General features: G+C 31.6%; 1 protein-coding gene across 1 annotated transcript; it reads right to left on the bottom strand.

The window, feature by feature from the left end:
- Nucleotides 1-12,579: 12,579 nt before the first annotated feature.
- Nucleotides 12,580-19,987, bottom strand: LOC11415278 (glycine dehydrogenase (decarboxylating), mitochondrial). Its single transcript, XM_003588952.3, has 15 exons — nt 18,722-19,987; nt 18,015-18,260; nt 17,844-17,921; nt 17,457-17,557; nt 17,161-17,356; nt 16,653-16,778; nt 15,986-16,171; nt 15,759-15,872; nt 15,382-15,534; nt 14,995-15,183; nt 14,821-14,898; nt 14,605-14,730; nt 14,391-14,489; nt 13,900-14,017; nt 12,580-12,990 (listed from the first exon to the last, which is right to left on the bottom strand). Exons 1-15 carry the CDS (start codon nt 19,985-19,987, stop codon nt 12,896-12,898), a joined length of 3,171 nt encoding a protein of 1,056 aa, XP_003589000.1. The 3' UTR covers nt 12,580-12,895.
- Nucleotides 19,988-20,469: the final 482 nt, after the last annotated feature.

Here is a 20,469-nt window from a genome sequence, read left to right as displayed (position 1 = left end):
TTTATAATATCATCACCTCAATTCAATTATAAAATGTTGTTAAACTATTTATAATATTACATGACAAGTTGTAATTATTTTTTTTGAGCAAAAGTTGTAATATTATAATAAATTGTTGGATATTATTTTTAATATCTATAAAGACTTAAAATATACACACAATATCTCATTTTCCATTATATTCAAATATTATAACACTGTTTACGTTTCAAGTTTAACAAATTTAAATAAACTTATGTTATGTAAAAATTGTATTATATTTTAATGTGCATTATCATATTCTGGAAAATGTAACAATCATTATAGAGAAATAACTGCCCATCACATGTAAAGAAGTTATATTAACATTTTCAAAACCTAAAAAAAAATATTACATCAAATTTTTAAATAACAATATATAACAACAACCATTAAAAAGAAAATCAGACTGTTTTAAACAACAAACGGTTACTGTACCCGTGCGTCAGCACGGGTATGTTACTAGTTAATTCAATAAGTTGTTAATCGCGGTGTGAGGTAAGAGCTTTTTCTGAAACGCGATTATATGCAATTGTATAATCGTGCGCGATATAGGAGATTGGAAGAAAAAGGAAAACCTGGAAGCGTTTGTCGGTGGTTCCGGTGGTGGAATTGCTCCTAACGACGACCAAGTCCGGCGGCGTTTTCCGGCCAATTGAGCTCGGTGCGACTGCAGCTGGTTTCTGAAGCAAACGAGGGTTTTGATTTGATGGAGGTTTTCATTTGCCCAAATGAAAAAGAAAAAAAAAAGTGTATTTTTATTAATTTTTTTGTCGAAAATGGGTTTCATTTTGTCTTTTTTACCTGTAATCAAATTTTATATTTTGTTTTTTTTTTCTCTGGTAAAAAAAAAAGGTTAGTGTTATAAATTCATCTTAGGTGTATTGGATTGGGATTTTAAGAGATTATTTTGGAAAACAAAATCCTGTATATTTTAAAAGACTTTGTGTAATTCTATTGATTATATGGGATTTTAAATGACTTTTTACAATTAGGATTTTTGAACACAAGATTTCAATGGATTTATAAGACAGATTTGTTAAGATTTCAATGGATTTATAAGATTTGAGAGATTTTGATTTTTTTTCATTCACTCTTGTCATTTTAAAGATCTTAGCACAGATTTTAATGGATTTATAAGACAGATTTTAAACACAATAAACTTTATAAAATTTTAATATTTGAGAGGATCACATGAATTCTTAAGAAAAATTCAAAATGACAAGAGTGAATGAAAAAAATTACGAACTTAAAATATGGAATTTACTAATAATAATTAGGGTAACCCTAATAATTATAATATTTACAAGTTACTCAAAATAAAAATAAAACAATAAATTAATATTACTAATAATAATAACAAAAGGTTGCAAAGTAACGTAGGATATACAAACAACAAAACAAACTGCTAAAAAATAAATAACGAAAAACTCTGTAATATTTACTGTAATGTAAACGTGTATAAGAAAAGGGCTCATGAACAAGCATGGTGAACAAGGAATAATAGTAGAATAGTAGCGCTGAAGGCTTATGAATAATACCAAGAAAAAGGTATGAGTGTGGTATGAGACAAGAACAAAACAAAAATTATGGGAGTCTCTAAAAGTCTGAAGGATATTTGTGAGATTGTTGAATAAGCATCTTATGTGTATTTTTAGCTAAAAATTCTCACAAAATCCACTCCATAAAAGAATCCATTAAAATCTGTATACTTTTGAATACCAGCAAACATTTTATAAGTCAGCCAAAGTCTCATTTGAATACCATCGAATTTCGTTGCCCTGAATAAAAAGTCTTGATTGTCTTGATTGAATACCACATGATTTATTTATATTCTATAAAAGTCTTGATTGAATAAAAGTCTTTTAAAATCCCAATTCAATACACCCACCTTAGTAGTAGGTCACAAATCTTAGTTTAACTAACAAAAATGTCGATATTATTAGAATGGATGTTGTGATCGAAGTTTGAATTTTAGTTTCTCCATTTGTGTGGGTGAATTTTTAATAATCATTGTTATTTCATCCATCTAAGAGAAATTAACCTAATAAATAAATGGAGAATTGGTTTGAACTTTGATCGATATATTGTAACGTTCATGCCAAAGTTACGATGGTTTGTTTGCTTGAATTATTAATTAATTTTTTGTCAAGGAGCTTAGTGGCTAGAATTCATCTTTTTTAAGGTGAATAAATGAGGTGTCTGGGGTTCGAACTCTGACCCCTGCATATAATAATGTATGTCCATACCAATTGAGTTATGCTCACGAGGACTGTTTGCTTGAATTCTACCACATGCATTTTGGAGAAAGTGAACTTGAAAATATAATGGTTAAATATGTTTTTAGTCCTTATATTTTGCGCCCCTTTGAAGAATAGTCCCTACATTAAATGTTTTTAAAATCCTCACATTTTATATTCGTTATCAAAATTAATCCATGCTGTTAATTCTTTAACGGAATGTTGATGTGTCAGTTAGTGGGTCACAATTATTTTTAGGATTAAATATGTTTTTGGTCCCTACATTTTACGTGACTTTAAAGAGCAGTCCTTGCATTTTGCTTGACTTTAAAAGCATTTATTATGCCCCCCCCCCCCCCCCCCCCCCCCTAATTTTTTTTTATCCTTTGTTTAATTTTGGCGTACCTAAGGTGTTGCAGATTCATCTGCACCCCATTGACTTAAAAATAATACTTCTTTGTAGACCATATTTGACACTATATTAATATCTACACTGTCATCATTATTTAACAATATCTACAACCCTTTCTTTGAAGTAACCCTGATATTGCAACATACAGTTGATCATGTGAGAACATAGACATCTGCAGATATATATCAACATGTTTTAGCGATTGACCTTGACAAAATTTCCAAATGGCTAACCACATATGTGTCTTAAAACTTGAAAATTAGATTTAAATGCCAAACAAAATTGTCTAACTTGTAATACTTGTACTAAAAAAAACTTGTAAAGTAATAATTCATCTGGTTTTTAATATAAGCAAACGTCAAAATATACTTGGTCTTAATTCGTTTTAAATATATTTTGACTTTTGATTATATTAAAAATCGGATGAGTACATTATCATTTGAACAATGTAAAGTAGATAAGTCTATAATGCCCCAAAACACTTGTACCAATCTTTATCTTCTTTTCCTCATATAGTTTTCGTGCAACACATATCTCAGCCTCCTCTAAATTTAACAAACTTATATTCAACTTCAAATTGAATTCTCATCGTCCAATAATGTCCATAATCATCGATCAAGCCAAAATCTTTAAAATCTTCTATATGGATTATGTAAGCACAAATGTCAGTATAAGTTAAAGTCTATGAAAAAAATGATCAAATTAGTATTATGCTAAATAAAATATACACAAAAATTATGGCTAGATTTAAGATTGAAAAGTTAGTTGGACAAATACCAAAATACCAAAGTTAGCATCATAAATGTCCTACCATTTATGAATGTAATACTTAAAATTCTTTTATTCATGGCGTTACCGATTGGTGCAGTGATACCAGCAAATTTAAAGGCAACTTCTGTACCATAAATTGCTCGTTCAAGCCTCAAGACCAATGAAGAATTGTACTTCACGCGAATGACAAACAACCGTGGTCGAACACATATCAATGTGATCCAAGCACCAAACTCCAAGTTAGAAGCTTTGTTCAATTCAGGAAAACCATGGGTAAAACATAATTTGTCATGTTTTTTTTGTCAATAACTACCTCAAACTAATTGAGGGCAGGATCGACCAACATAACATAATGATACAATTCATGTCTGCCCTTCTTGGTGAGCACCGAACCTAAAGGCACGACATTTTGAAGAGAGAAAAAAAACATAAGCATTGTTAGTACATTTATTCACTATAAATTATAATTAGCAACAACTTTTCTTAACAAATGATGTCCATATTGTTAAAAAAAACGACACAAACATAAGCTTTCACACGAATACAATATTTTCTTTCCTTTCAAAAATAGCAAAGAAAACCAATTTTTCAAAATAAAAATCGTTTGAAAGAACATTGTAATTGCCAAAATATAAAAGAACGATTATCCAATTACATATGATTACAATCAAATTTCGTTAATGTCAATCTAATCCTTATTTTTGGGTTAGGGTTTAAAACATTCGTAATGATCTGATCTTTTACGGAAAGACTGTGATTGTAGAACAACATGTAGAGACGATCAAACTATCATTATGAAAGTGGTTTTTTATTAAGAATTCTTGTAATCCATGTGTGCACTATATGAGATTAGTGGAACCTATATTATGTTGGGGCTAGTAGTAGTTTGTTGGTAACAACGATTTTTCTTATATGTTTACCACTTCGTGATTATGACTTTTGTTGTTTCTTCCCTTAGTATAGAGGTGTTGCAATTTGTTATGGCTTTCGTTGGTTTCGTGGTTTGTCTGCTTGTCGGTTGTCTCTAATGAGTAGTGATTGTTGTTGCGACTATTTTCTCATTTTCTTTTGTTCTATTTTGTATGCAACATTTAGAATACTTCTTTTACTATTATGATTTTGTTTTTATTATAACATTTGCCACTAAAAAACGTAGATCAATAATTTATCAAACTATGAAAAAGAGAAATTTTTAAAATATATCAAAAAAAATTAAGTTCAAATAATAATTAAAAAGAAAACAAAGTTAACATAGATAGACATTATTTATCTCATTTGATAGATTCAAAATATCAACATTAATACAGTGTTTATATTATATATATTTTTATTTTATTCTATATGTTAATTAACGAGATTAGGAGATTTAAAGAGTTGTAAATACATTGTTATCTATGACATTAGAGAGGAGGATAAAATTGTTTTCCTGTGAATAAATTATTTTACAAATTGTGTTTTTAATTTGCAAAATGACAATCGACCCATAAAATTAAGTAGATTATGAGTTTTACCGAAGTTAATTATGAAATTTTGTTGAAGATTAATTTTCTTATAGTAGTAGTAGTAGTGTGTCTATATAAAAGTTACTTTCATATGTGAAATTTGAATTCAAATTTTACAAAAGTAAGATTTCTTTCACATTTGGATTTCAGTTTTAAATTATCATATTTGAGTGTTACAAAATAAAAATTTACTTCTTTAAAATAAATTGTGTTTTTTAGAATCAATTTTATAAAATAATATTATTTTATAAAACTAAACATCAACTTTTATGGAAGTAATTTATCACGTAATGACTATCCAAAATGTCTCACCTTCTTTAGTTCTTCCAGCTTGACAATGTATGCAACTTTAGTTTTGTCTTCATTATCCTCACGTAACCAACCTTCAACCTCATCAAGTTTGGTAATAAATTCAGTTCTTTTTGAAGCAATGACAAACTCTTGGTATTTGTCATTAAGTTGAAATGATAACTAGAAATTAGTTAATAATCAAATGCTTCATTGATAAATAAACAAAGAAAAACAAAACAATCCTAATCTTATATATCATGTCATATACATAAGTTTCAACTACCTTTTTATTGGGTAATGTTTTCTCCATAAGGAAAAATAAATAGACAGTACTTGGTAGATAATGTGTTGAAAATTAACGAACGGTTTGTTATGTTGTACTTTTTCATTTCTATGAACAATATTTAACTCGATTGTACGAGTTCCAAAATATTTCTTTCAACATGTTTAATTGTTGTTTTAACTCTTTAACTTATTGGAACATCTTATGAATTGAATTGAACTTGATTTTATGAAATTGAACTAAACTTTTGAAAAAATTCAAGAACGTCGATTTTTCCGAATCTCGTTTTTGTCAAAGGAAAGGGGTAAGGTTAAGGTTGTTTATTCAATATATGATTTCTAAAAATGGTGGTGAATAGTTTCATTGAGTTTTAACTTGTGTTGCTTTGAAAATGGAATTCTTTTGGAAAATTGATAAAGAGAGACGAACTTTGTGATATTTGGTTTGGTTAGACTTTTTAAATTCTTTTTCTGTTTTTATTTTGAATAGAAATTGAACTTATATAATTAACATTGTAAAACTCATCTGTTTTTTATCTATTTTTATCTGTCAAGGGAACATCATTAAGCATTTGTTAATGGCTTTCAAATTTAAGTCTTTGATGCCCAAGCTCAAATGTGTTTCAAGATTTAAGTATATGTCATCCGGGCCACAAAAAAAAATACCAAGGTATCAAATCAATTTATAAAAGTTTGAAACAAATTACTTTAAAATTTATGTTAATTTATTTTCATTTGTTTTACAGATGTCAACAGCGTATCCCTCTCAACATGGGAGTTCATGTAGTGAAAGAAGACATGTCTTACGTAATTAAAAGAAATGGAAAGTTTAGTAAGATTATTGAGTGTGGAATTCACATCTTGAATCTTTCAAAGGATAAAATTATGCAATTTAGCGAACATAGTATTAATTCCACATCCATCGGTGTCTGGTAAGGATAGAGAAACAGATAAACTAGATAACATACTTGAACTTAAGGTATGTATGTTAACAAGTTTGAATAAATGTTATTTAGCATCCAACTAGATATTAATTTTTGAGAAAATGATACAATGAACAAACAAGACAGAGAAATTTAAATACAATAGGATTCAGTTTGGGTCCAAATATAAATAAATGTATTAGAATTGTTCCTTATATTTGTTTCGAATTGTTCCAATATGATTCAATTTGGGAAAATTGTTCCTTATAATGTTATAGATTTAGAATTGTTCCTTATATTTGTTTCAAATTGTTCCAATAGGATTCAGTTTGGGAAAATTGTTCCTTATAATGTTATAGATTCTATGACTTATTCTAAACATTTTTATACATCACTGTTATACCCTAAATTTTGACCAATCGATATTTTATTCGCACTTCAATCAGTAAAATTTTCTCCTTTCGTATTTAAATAGTTAAACCTTTTTTATTATCATTTTAAGTAGTTAAACATTTTTTATTCGCTTTTAAATAGTTAGAACGTTTTTATTCACATTTTAAATAGTTAAAGCTTTTTTTATTTCGTATATTCAAAACCTTTTTATTCGTATTTTAAATAGTTTAAACTTTTATTCGTATTTTAAAAAACCGAATGATTTTGTTGTCTGAGACGAAATTTCGGCAGATAAGTATTTTAAAATACTTCATTTGGTTATCGAAAGGGACAGTTTTAAGTTGTTACTGTTATTATTTAACTTTATTTTTTTTCTTTAATTATAATTTGTTTATTAGTGCTTTTAGTTTATTGTTAAGTAATTTTCGTTTTTTTTTATTATTATTTTATTTTAATTTTCGTTTTTGTTATTTATTTATTAGTATATTGTTGTTATTATCATTTGGTATAACTTTTGTTCAAGTTTATTCAATCTTAGTCCAATCCAGGTGGCAGGGATATATTGGTTCAAAGTGGTATCCAAAGCTGCAAGAGGACACCTCACCTACATAAACCTTAAATTCCAACAATATAAATAGTGAACATTTATTGCATCATTGTAGCCGCGGACATCACATCATTATTGTGGAGATGTCAGAATTGGCAAGTCACGAATCATTGTAGCCGCGGACATCACATCACATAAACACTTTTCTCATTTCTCTTTCCATCTTTTGAAATCAAAAACACAAAAAAAATAAAAGAATGTATGAACAAATTATGAACCTCATGAACGCATAAGCAATTTTTTCCAGAAACGCAAATCAGTGAAATTCATACCAACACTCTGTTTTCGAATCGTTTTACCACAACAACACAGTGACTCGAATCTGCCAACAACAACACCGATTCATGAAGTCACATCAAAAAGCAACAATATCCCTTCCATGGTGATTTGCGAAAATGAAAGCAAGAAGAAGTTGATTCGGATTTGAAATCAAGTCAGAAGGACGAAACTGAACCGGATTCCTCTTTCACGCACGAAACCGAACCGGATTTGCTCTCTTGCAACCCTTCTAAAATTCAATTTTCTAAAACTTAAAATCAACCCAACTCACCAAATAATTTTTGAGAGATAACTACAATGGTTTTGATCCCTTTTTAGGGTATGTAGGCAAATGATTTATCCTTCCAAATCAAATAAAAACAACAAAAAACATGTTTCTTCTCCCTCCATTCTTCACTTAATTTTGTAAACAATTATTTTCGAAAATAGGCAATTAATTTAGCACAAATTAAAGTTAGGTAGGAGGTTCCTACGGAATACCGTAGTCGTTTAGGGTGCTTAACACCTTCACGATTCGGAACCAACCCCCGGATCCAAAGTTTTATAAGGGTTTTACTCACTTTTTCTCTTCCCACGAATAAAAGTTGAGAGTTCAAAGATTGAAGGTTCAAAACCAATTAATGGTTTGATACCCGAATTTCAAGAGCACAATCACATAATAAATTGTAAGATTATTTACCTCTTTAAATATGACACGATAATAAATTGCAGAGAACTTAAGCCAATATGTTTCTGAAGTATACAAAACTCAACTATAAATGTTTCCCAGCGGCTACATATATACCTGAATCAACATTCCAGCATTATGATTGTTATCTGGGGATCATAATATTAGGAACCATCTCATATTTTGGGAATATATTTGTGCCTAATTTTATTTGGATTACGTGGATTTTGAAAATTAAGCATTTGAATATGATAAAGGATGAGTCCAATTTTAATTTTGGTTTATTTGTTTTAGAAATTAGAAAGTCTAAAATCAAATACTTCTCTGTGATTTATTTATAAAGTTTATTGTATTGTTATATCTATTCGGTCTTTGATATATCAAATACAAATATATTGTTAATAAATAAGTATTTGGATTCGATTTGTTTTGAAAAATTGTTTTGAGATGATTTTTAAATATCACTATCAAATTTTGCAGTTTAATTTTTACTTGAAATTAGTTTTGATTCACAAGATTTTGTACATAAAGTTTATTTTGATAAATAGGCCAATAAAGAGTTAAAATATATTTGTGATATATATGTTTCCTTTTAATAATGAACCTCAAAACATTATGAACAAATTTTTAGTTCAGAAAGTAAGAATTTGGTTCTTTAAAGTTTGGGAAATAATAATTTTAATTTTGTTTGTTTATTTATAAACATATAAAGTTTGTTTCCTTTATTTAGGAAAACATTTTTTTTTGAATTATGTTTTATTTTGTTTAAAAGAATCATTTAGTACATATGTGAATCAATTGTAGCATAAATAATTTTGGTATATAAATTCAATTTTCTTCTCATTTAAAATTGAATATTTGGTCTTTAACATGATTGTGATGTTGACGTTTATTGTTATTAAGTTTCTACAATAACATTATTTTTCTTTTCCTCCAATCATGCATTTTAGACATATTCCATGCTATTTATGTGTTTTTTTTTTTGTCAAGTAGCCTAGTGGCTAGAGCTCTCACACATTTAAATGTGGAGAAGTGGGTGTCCGGGGTTCAACCATGCCCTCTGCATATAATTTACAATATCCCTACCAGCTGAGCTAATATCACATGGATTTTACGTGGTTGACTTTTATGTGATATATGTAAATGCATTGTCATACACACATTGGTGTTGAATTTTTGACTTGCATCTTCTTTTAAATTCTTGTGGGTTTGTCTTCACAATTAAGGGTTGTCGAGTGACCTTATGGTTATTTAGCGGCAAAATAGATTAATAGGCCTATATTTATGGTAGTGCCTTGTAAATTTAAGTCATTTCTCATTTGCCTTTTAAATTTAAGACCATTGTCATTTAATTTATTTATTAAACTGTCTAGTAATTTTGGTTGAAACAACAAGTTGCAAAAGTAACCTGCGTAGATTTAATTCAGTTGGAATTACAAAAGATGTAGTATGCAATTGTTCATGCAAGTTGTTTTAGTCAGCCAAAAGGAATGCACAGTTTGACCAGATAATTACATGCATGCAATGGTAAATATGTGGTTATTATTGAGTTTTCCATGTGGATAATGAGGATGTCAGAAGACACCCATTATCTGACAAGACTTCTTAAGTTTTGTCCATGTGGATAATGAAGATGTCAAAAGACACTCATTGTCTGACATGGCTTATTACCCTATTTGATCATTGCATTAAAATTACTCTTTGCAATTAATTCTTAGCAATCAAAAGATCGTGGATTAATGGTGCGCTTAATATCTTGTTTCGGTCATATAATTTACAAATTGTGATGATAAATATGTGGTAATTCTTAATTTTTTTTGTTCTTCATGTGGATAATGAGGATGTCAAAAGACACCTATTATCTGACAGAGCTTATTACCAATGTTTGATCATTGCATCGAGAGTAACGCTTGCAATTAGTTCTTAGCAATCAAAAGATTGTGGATTAATGGTGCGTTTGGTAACCCACTTGGGTTAGTATGATGATATTGACTTGGGACTTGAGAGTGTGCTTCTCCTGAAGGTCTCAGGTTTGATTCTCTTCGGTGCTAATTTGGGTGAGCTAATTTAACTTCTTCAACAAAAAAATGGTGCGCTTGGTATATTAATTTTGTCTTTTAATTTATAAATAAAGATAAATTGTGCATGTCTTTTAATTAGTTTTTTGACATGCCTACTAATGTTGCGAGTTTAAACTCATTCAAGTATCGTTATGTGGACAAATATCATAATAATAATAATTATATTAACTATTTATCAATTGTGAACCTTAATTGATTAGTGATCAAATTAAGTAATAAGATTATTAGATATCTAATTTGATAACTACTACCTCCGTCCCTAATTATAAGACCCTTTTGAAAAAATAATTTGTCCCTTTTTATAAGATCCATTTGGTGTTTCCAAGTACATTAATTATTTCTTTACCAACTTAACCTTATTTATTTTACATTTTTCTTCAATCAACAATAAATATTATATTGAAAACATAAATTTACTCTCTCGCTTAAGGATAAAATTGTAAAAACAATAGTAATTATATATAAATTTAATACTACAACCAACTTTCTTAATCTCTGCAATTTTGGCAAAAGACTCCTATATTTAGGGACAGAGGTAGTAATCAAATATTTAATTAGTTGATATAAATTCAATGAGTTATAGGTGTCTTATATACTTGGAAAGATAATAGCGATTAATGCAGACCCATTTCCTATTTTCTGTGTTTAAAATTTAAAGCACGGTGCATTGAAAATAGCTCTTGCAATTTGTTCAATAACTATTACAGCAATGGTTAAAAATACAATTAAAAAACAATTTAGGAAACATTGCTACTAATAACTACTTTTAAAATAGCAAGCACCCTTATTAGCTGACAAATGTCTAAGTTGTCAAAGAACTAACTTTACTTTATTACTATTGTTGGCTTGAATATGAAAAGAAAAAGTTTAAAATTTAAAGCACGGTGCATTGAAAATAGCTCTTGCAATTTGTTCAATAACTATTACAGCAATGGTTAAAAATACAATTAAAAAACAATTTAGGATAACTACTTTTAAAATAGCAAGCACCCTTATTAGCTGACAAATGTCTAAGTTGTCAAAGAACTAACTTTACTTTATTACTATTGTAGGCTTGAATATGAAAAGAAAAAGTTTAAAATTTAAAGCACGGTGCATTGAAAATAGCTCTTGCAATTTGTTCAATAACTATTACAGCAATAGTTAAAAATACAATTAAAAGTTTAAAATAAAAAATAATTAAAAAACAATTTAGGAAACATCGCTATTAATAGCAACTTTTAAAATAGCAAACATCCTCGTTAGCTGACAAATGTCTAAATTGTCAAAGACTAACTTTATATCACTATTGTACGCTTGAACATGAAAAGAAAAACATAAATAAAGAATCACCGGTTGATGATTTCTTGGCTCCATATGGCTCTAGTTTATGCAAACATTGGAGGAGTTTGGTACGATAACCATGGCGGGGAATGGTTATTCAGTAAGTTTAATATTATAAATTAGGTTCTTATGTGAGAATCAAAAGATTTCATATGTCTCAATCATCATTTATTTATTTTTTATAAAGGTAGCGGTTGAAGTTCAAGAAACTAAATTAAACAGAAATAACATGAAGAACATAGACTCCTAAAACATCAACATAGCATCTTCCTAACTGGAGAATAGGGCTATTCCATAGCCATATAATCAACTAAGAAACACCCCAACATAGTTAAACCACCAGTAACCTTATTAGCTTTTCGATACACATGACTAAAGCGAATTTGTCAAGCTAGAGCCTTCTTAACAAACTCCACCCCCGGACACTCCACTCCACGTATTTTTCCCTTTGCAGTCCCCGAATCACAAAAAGCGAGTCCACGGCTCTAGCTTTTGCAAGCAACAATGCTACCACGGCTCTCCACAATTATTCAATATATGCGCTGGTATAGCAAGTGACTTCACAAAACCACAAATCCACTGCCCTTTCGCATTAGGAAGAAGACCACCACACCCAGCTCGACCGTCCAACCAAGAGGCAGTAATGTCCAACGAAACAGAACCAGAACCTCCACTAGGGTACACTTAGACGAAGGAAGGACTTCTAATACAAAGCAAAGCTAATTGGCATGTGCATTCTTTCTTAAAAGCAATTATAACTGAGATTTTTATTGTTTTAGATGCTACTTAATTTACAAGAAATGAAATTCATTTTTGACATTTTTATGATATATAGGCGTAAAATACATTCCTAAAATTCAAATAGCAGCAGCAGCAATTATACTTTTTTTGCTTCTTTTTTTTTGTGTATAATTGGTGAGGGGGATATGAGTTGTGGTCGGATGAAACAGTTTCATGACATGAAACTTAAGAAGAGCAGTGGATTATCATCATTATCATAGGAGGAAGCAAAAGTTAATAGCTGCAGTGACTGTATGATGAATAGGAAGATTTTATGTACAACTGGAATTCTGGAAATTAAAACAGGTAACAATGGAATAACACTATTATGCTGTGGCAGCAGCTGGTTCTTCAACAGCCTGTGATGCTGGGAGAAGGGTGCAGATCAGGTTGCGGTCACCATACACATTATCAACACGTCCTGATATAAATAAAACACATAGATTATTAGTCTATGCATTAGTCAAACAAAACTATGCAGGCCAAAAATTAGTGCATAAGCATTACAGGCAGTCAAACTCAAGTTATAATTATATATTATTACAATAATAATAAGCCCCTATGGCCTACATACTTGAAATATCTATATATTACTATGATGATATGCCCCTATTGGTATTATTCAGTTGTGCTATGGAAAACAAAAAAGGATTAATTGTGTTTGATAGGGGACAAAATGGAGGTGGGGGTGCATGAATAAATCAGCAGAATATCTTAGAAATATACAAGTTTTTGTTGAGTATGGTTCATATTTGCCGTAAGTAGACTGAGGCTCGAGCGACCATATCATCTTAAACAAAACTTTGTACTTTGTAATCCTAATTCATTGCATAAAAGAATAGTACAGCAGGTGTCACTCTGCTGTCAGAGACGTAGGCACAATTGTCCGAACTCTGTGACCACTGACCAATCATTGTGTTCTTGTGCCTTCGTCTTCTTACTTTAGAACATTGCTATTCTGACAGTTTTTTATCCACACATTGTTTTGTGAACTACATACCATAGCTTACATATAGTGAATGAGGGCGCTATGAGGGCGTCTGGAATATGTCATGACATACATACTAATATTAGTGTTTGGACACACTTCTAAGTTTTTAAGAATAACTTGCTACAATCCATAAAGTGTTTTTCGGCTTATTGTAATAAACATCATTATCAGTTTATGAATATGCGTTTAGTTAAACTCCCTAGAATAGCTTATTGAGTAAGCACTTAATCAAGCTATTTTACTCAAACACACATTCACCAAGGGATGATAGGTAGGTTAGCTATGAGAACAATGTCAAGGCAAACATATAATTATAAGTTATATAAACAACATATTTACCATTGGTAGGCCAAAACTTTGCAACACGGAGCCATGGAGCAGGGAAGGCTGCATATTCCCTGGAATATGGCTTTGTCCATGCATCAGCCATGAGCAGTGATGGTGGATGAGGAGCTCCCTGCAAAACATTTTGTACACTATTAAGGCCTTGTTTGGATCAATAGCTTAATTATGCACTTATAGCATAATCACTTATCATATAAATGTTTTAAGTATAAACTATTTCTATAACAAAAGATAATATAAAGTCATACTGTTTTCACATAAGCTATAACCTGTTCTCATAAGCTATCATGATGAACGTTTGAAAATAAGCTAAAAACAATTTATGAAATGTCATAAGCTTTTCCAAATAGTCTAACAAATGCTTATGCCAGAAGATAAGCTCAAATAAGTAAATCCAAACATGCCCTAAAACAAGTTGTTTTCTTCTTATTAATATCATAGAAGTGAAGAACAGTTCCTTATGTTAAACAAAAAAATAAATTTACCTTGAGAACATTGTTGTGAACATCAGCATTTCCTTTCTCAATCTCGGCAATTTCTTTTCTAATGGAAATGAGAGCATCACAAAACCTATCCAACTCAGCCTGCAACAATGTTTAGTTGAATCAGAGAAGAAATTACACAAGAGAAATTGCAAAGCAAAAGAGACACAAAGAAGGATAATATTTTTTCTTCCTAGGAAGGTCCATATATAAATACCTTGCTTTCACTTTCAGTAGGCTCAATCATGAGTGTACCAGGCACAGGCCATGACATTGTTGGTCCATGAAATCCATAGTCCATTAGACGCTTCGCAACATCTTCTGGCTCTATCCCAGCAGTATTCTACAATGGAAATATCTTACAATTAATCATAGTTTGAATAATTATATAATTGATAGACAAAAAACAACTTCAATGATCAAATGGTCTAACCTTAAAGCCTCTTAAGTCAATAATGAACTCATGAGCACATGTTCCGTTGACTCCACGGAAAAGAACCGGGTAGTAACTCTATAGAAGTCAAAATATACGAGTAAAAACCAACGTTCATCATATATGACACTAACAAGAAAAGAAAATAAACGTAATTTATGTCAAAGCTCAAACCTCCAATCGTTTCGCCATGTAGTTTGCATTCAAAATGGCTATCTTTGACGCATCAGTGAGTCCTTTAGAACCCATCATGGCTATGTATGTGTAAGAGATAGGCAATATGAGCGCTGATCCCCAAGGCGCAGCTGAGATACTACCAAGTGGTTGAGCATTTTCTGGGGCAGGAATTCCACCAGTTGGCACCTTCATTATAGCAACAGATAATATAAATATAAGAAAAATTAATCCATGTTCCTTCTTCAATCTCTTTTGGAAGGATTTCTTTGGCTATTTGGTTCACTAAGCATGGCTTAATAACCCGCGAATCTCGCCCATGCTTCGCACGGGTCAACGCACTAATACTATACATATTGTCATTCAGAACTGGTAAAAAGTACTTACCACAGGGTGTGAAGGTAAAAATGGTGCCAAGTGTTTCTTTACACCAATAGGACCCATGCCAGGGCCACCTCCTCCATGAGGAATGCAAAATGTCTTGTGGAGATTGAGATGGCAAACATCTGCTCCAATCCAACCTGGGCTTGTAAGTCCCACCTGTAAACATCAACCAGTGTCAATAAAGCTTAACTCAGGATTACCAGTCTCTTTCCTCTAAGAACCGGAGGACTTAAACCAAAATAAAAGAGAGATTTGTTTCTTGAGCTATATTTCTTTCATAATATCATCCTGAACTAGTATCTACCCTAAGAACTATCGTTTCCAGACTCTTGGCCTAACACAAAGTACATTAACATAAAGATGTGAATAGAAAAACAAACCTGTGCATTCATGTTGGCACCATCCATGTATACTTGGCCTCCATTATCATGGATGATCTTGCAAATATCATCAATACCTTCTTCATAAACACCGTGAGTTGAAGGATATGTAACCTACAATTTAAATCAAAACCAAATAAATATAAACAAACTCCCAAGTTTCACAACACTCTCAATTCGCTGATATACAAACAATAGTATAAGAGTCTAGAAGAAGCCAATTGTACCATAAATGCAGATAAGTTGTCCTTGTGTGTTTCAGCAGCCTTCTTCAACTCCTCAATGTTAATGTTTCCCTTGGCATCAGTTCCTATGGTGACAATTTTCATTCCACACATAGCAGCACTAGCAGGATTTGTACCATGTGCTGAGACTGGTATAATGCAGACATTGCGGTGGTGGTCACCTCTTGACTACAGTTTCACATAGCCAAAAGAAGTAAGAAACATCATAGGCATTTATAAAAATTAATCTAAGACAATAATGTAGGGAAATCATTGCATCTCTTCAAGATATGTAGCAAGAGAAAACAACACATTTGAGGCTACCTATTATTATATGAAATGAAATTATAATGTTAAATTTAAGCAAAATAACTGAATAAGTAATAGACTGCAAATCAGGAGTTTAATTTTGATGCATTATCAATGTAAGATGTTTTACACTATCAACATATCACAATCACTCATACATGTGACTTTTTAAAGTAGTTGTAATAAAAGGCAAGTGTTGATCACAATGACGAATGTGATTGGTTGATTTGACAGTGAAAAAAATCTTTACATTGACAGTATATATAAATAAAATCCAAGCAGAAGAACAATAGAGGCATAATAAATACTGTCCATAAATGTTAAACGAAGTTATTCATAACTATCCAAGTTAGTACCATACCATATGGTATGCACGAATAACCATGAGTCCAGCATATTCTCCAGCAGCACCAGCATTTGGTTGCAAAGAGAAGGAATCAAATCCAGTGATGGTACACAACAGGTCACCCAAATTGTCGAACATTTCCTGGAACCAAATTTGCTTGTTAAGACACAGAAAACACAGTTCTATCACATATTTTAAGGCATTGCCACATATATATAACAATATATTTCTATCATGATTTTTTTAAGATTATTTCACCATCCTACTACTTTCTCCATCACATATCAAGTGCCAAATTTGGAATATCTTTTCTCACATTATTTATCACTTTAGAACTATTACTTTTTCAATATTATTCTTATTTATTAAAACAGTTGCAAATATAGGATGCTTGATCATAAATGAGAGCACAAGAATATTATAGTCCCAACACGTTTCTTTGCTTGCAAGTTAGTATAGGTAAACTTTTTCTTAACATGTGTGAATTACCTTAAAGACGGTTAATATGAGACGGAGGGAGTACCTGATAACCTTGAGCCTGTTCAGTTGGTGCAAAAGGGTGAATATCAGTAAAGCTAGGCCATGTCACAGGCATCATTTCAGTTGTTGCATTCAGCTTCATTGTACATGATCCAAGTGGGATCATACTGTGGCAAAGTGAGAGATCTTTTGATTGTAGCCTGTGAATGTATCTCAGCAACTCATGCTCAGTTTGGTACCTATAAGGGAAAAATAAAATAAAATAAGATAAAATAAAATTGTAATCTTCTTCCAAAATTCAACCACATGAATTGAAATTTTGTGAAAAGGAATACATACGTGTTAAAGATAGGGTGTGTCAAATAAGGAGTCTCCCTAACTAATCCAGAAGGAATTGCATTCTGAAATTCTGGTGCAAGAGATGCAGCTGTGAATGAGACCTGTGTACCAATAAAAGTTAAGATGGAGTGACGATACAATTAATAATTATGAAAAAGGGTATACATTGGCTATGTTTGGCAAGGTCAGACAGCTAGCTTATAGTGGAAATTCGCAAAATAAAATAATTGTTATTTAAATCTATCAGTCAGTTCAACTGCTAATTTTATCAAATATACTCTAAGTTCAATCTACTGGCTTATCCTCTATCAGCTCATCCATTATCATTAGTTTATCCATCATTCGTTACTTTTTACCAAACAGAGGCAATTTAGGATTAAAACTTACAGGCTTGCCACCGGCAAAAACTTTGAAAAGCTTATCAACATCCTCTAATGTAGTTGTTTCATCAAACGCAGCAGTGATCTGAAAAGAAAACAAGCTCCATCATAATCCAAAGACATGTAAAACCACTCAAACTGATTTGGTACAACAAGAAAGAAAAAAAAAAAAACTTACAGTGTTTCCATCTACAACTCTCAAATTGATTTCATTTTTGACAGCAGCATCTGCAATTGCTTTGGCATTTGAAGTCTTAACCTTCACAGTATCAAAGAAGCCAATATCCTGAACTTCCACCGTTCCAAGTTTCTTTAGTCCCAAAGCAAATACCCCAGCAAGACCATGAACCCTTTGTGCAATAGCTTTAAGGCCTTCAGGTCCATGATATACAGCATACATGGCAGCCATGTTTGCAAGCAGTGCCTAAACAAAACCAACCAGAATCAAATAAAATCCTCAACTAATTCACTCATGCAAATATCAAACATTGCTTCAACAATTCAAAGGTGAAAACATCCTGAACAAGATAGTCAAAGTATCATTTTTTTATAACAACGTTACAAGTACAAAGTATCCACCTCCGTTTAGTATCGACTAATCTCAGTCGAGGACCCAATTGGATACACAAGGTGTATTTCTACACAAAAGGGGTTTCAAAAGGTCTGTGACTACAATCTGGGTCACAACATCAAATTATCGCAACACAAATGCAATTCTCTATTGTTTAAAATTTTGTGGCGCGGCCACATAAGTGGTTTAGAGCCTATCACACACAACACACACACACACACACACACACACGCATGCACGCGCGCGCACATACAATCCACACACACACACACACATATAACTAAAAATTGATTAAACCAAATAAGATAAGTTACCTGAGCAGTGCAAATGTTGCTAGTAGCCTTATCCCTACGGATATGCTGCTCCCGAGTTTGCATAGCCATCCTCAAAGCTGGCTTTCCAGAAGAATCAACACTAACACCAATGATTCTTCCAGGCATCATCCTCTTATACTCTTGTGAAGTAGCCAAGAAAGCAGCATGAGGACCACCATAACCCATCGGAACACCAAATCTCTGAGCTGAACCAACAACAATATCAGCTCCAAACTCACCAGGAGGCTTCAACACAGTCAATGCCAATAGATCACTTGCCATAACAACCTTAACCTCATTAGCATGAGCCTTCTTAATAAACTCACCATAATCCAAAACCTCACCTTCAGTACCAGGATACTGAACAAGAACACCACAAACATCACCGGATTTGTAATCAATATCCTTGAGATCTTTCACCACAACCTTAAGCTCAAATCCATCAGCTCTTGTCTTACATATATCAATAGTTTGTGGATGACAATTACTAGCAATGATAAAAGTCTTCTTCTTACCCTTTTGAATATTATTACACATAGACATTGCTTCAGCTGCAGCAGTACCTTCATCAAGCAATGAAGCATTTGACATAGGCAAACCAGTGAGATCAGTAATCAGGGTTTGAAAATTCAACAACGATTCAAGACGACCTTGCGAAATCTCAGCTTGATAAGGTGTATACTGAGTATACCAAGCTGGATTCTCCAAAATATTCCTCAAGATCACTGGTGGAACATGTGTGTTATAGTATCCCATACCAATGAAAGATTTGAAAACCTTATTCTTTGAAGCTAAATCCTTCATGTGTTCAATCATTTGACCTTCTGTTAACCCTTCATCAAACTTGTTAAACTTCATTTCCTTCAAACGGATTGATTTTGGAACAGTTGCATCAACAAGTGAATCAAGATGATCAAAACCACATGATTCAGCCATTTTTGTTTGTTCTTCTGGTGTAGCTGAGTTATGGCGTCTTGCGAATGTATCACTTGGTTTCAAAGCTTCAACAGTGATGGATCGAGACTGTGTTGAAGACCCAGAACCGTGAAATCCACCAACACCACGTGAAACATTGTTGTTTCTTCCAAAAACGTTGGATCCTCTGTTTCTGAAAACAGAGTTTGAAACAGAGGAAACATATCTTGATGAAGATGAAAATGGTAAAGGTGCTGTTGTTGTTGTTGATTCGTTCTTACAATTCTGCTTTGCCTCTGAAAGAAGACGTTTCAGAGTTGCACGGTTTGCGAGTCTTCTTGCACGTTCCATTGAATGCTGTTACAGAGGAAAAACAGAACAGAACAGAGGAAAAATAGTGTTTTTCGGTTTTGATTTGTTTAAGGAAATTGAAGATTTTGTTTTTATGATTCCATTGAAGAAGTGTGTGTGAGTGAAGGGTGGTGAATGGTGATAATGTATATAAATATTAAATATGAGTTTATTATTATTATTTATTTTATATTTTATTTATTATAGGACTAAAATTTTATTGACCAAAAATTAATTGTACTAAAATCATTAATGGAGATTTAATGATGTCACTTGTTATTTTAATGCGTGTTTCTTTTAGAATCTTTCATTTGATTACGTTGTGTGTTAACAATTTTTGTGTTAGGTAAGTTTATATGGAGTTTTGCTTTAGTATTAATCGATCCGAGTTAGTAGATTGTGAGATTAGTCCTCTGAATTAGTCGATTATTGGGTCAAATATCGACTTTAATAATAATGATATAATTTGAAATTAAAAATTT

Source organism: Medicago truncatula, chromosome 1 (assembly GCF_003473485.1).
Source record: "Medicago truncatula cultivar Jemalong A17 chromosome 1, MtrunA17r5.0-ANR, whole genome shotgun sequence".
Lineage (NCBI taxonomy): Eukaryota > Viridiplantae > Streptophyta > Magnoliopsida > Fabales > Fabaceae > Medicago > Medicago truncatula.
The sequence above is the reverse complement of the archived record's forward strand: the minus strand, read 5'-3'. Positions and strand labels throughout refer to the sequence as shown.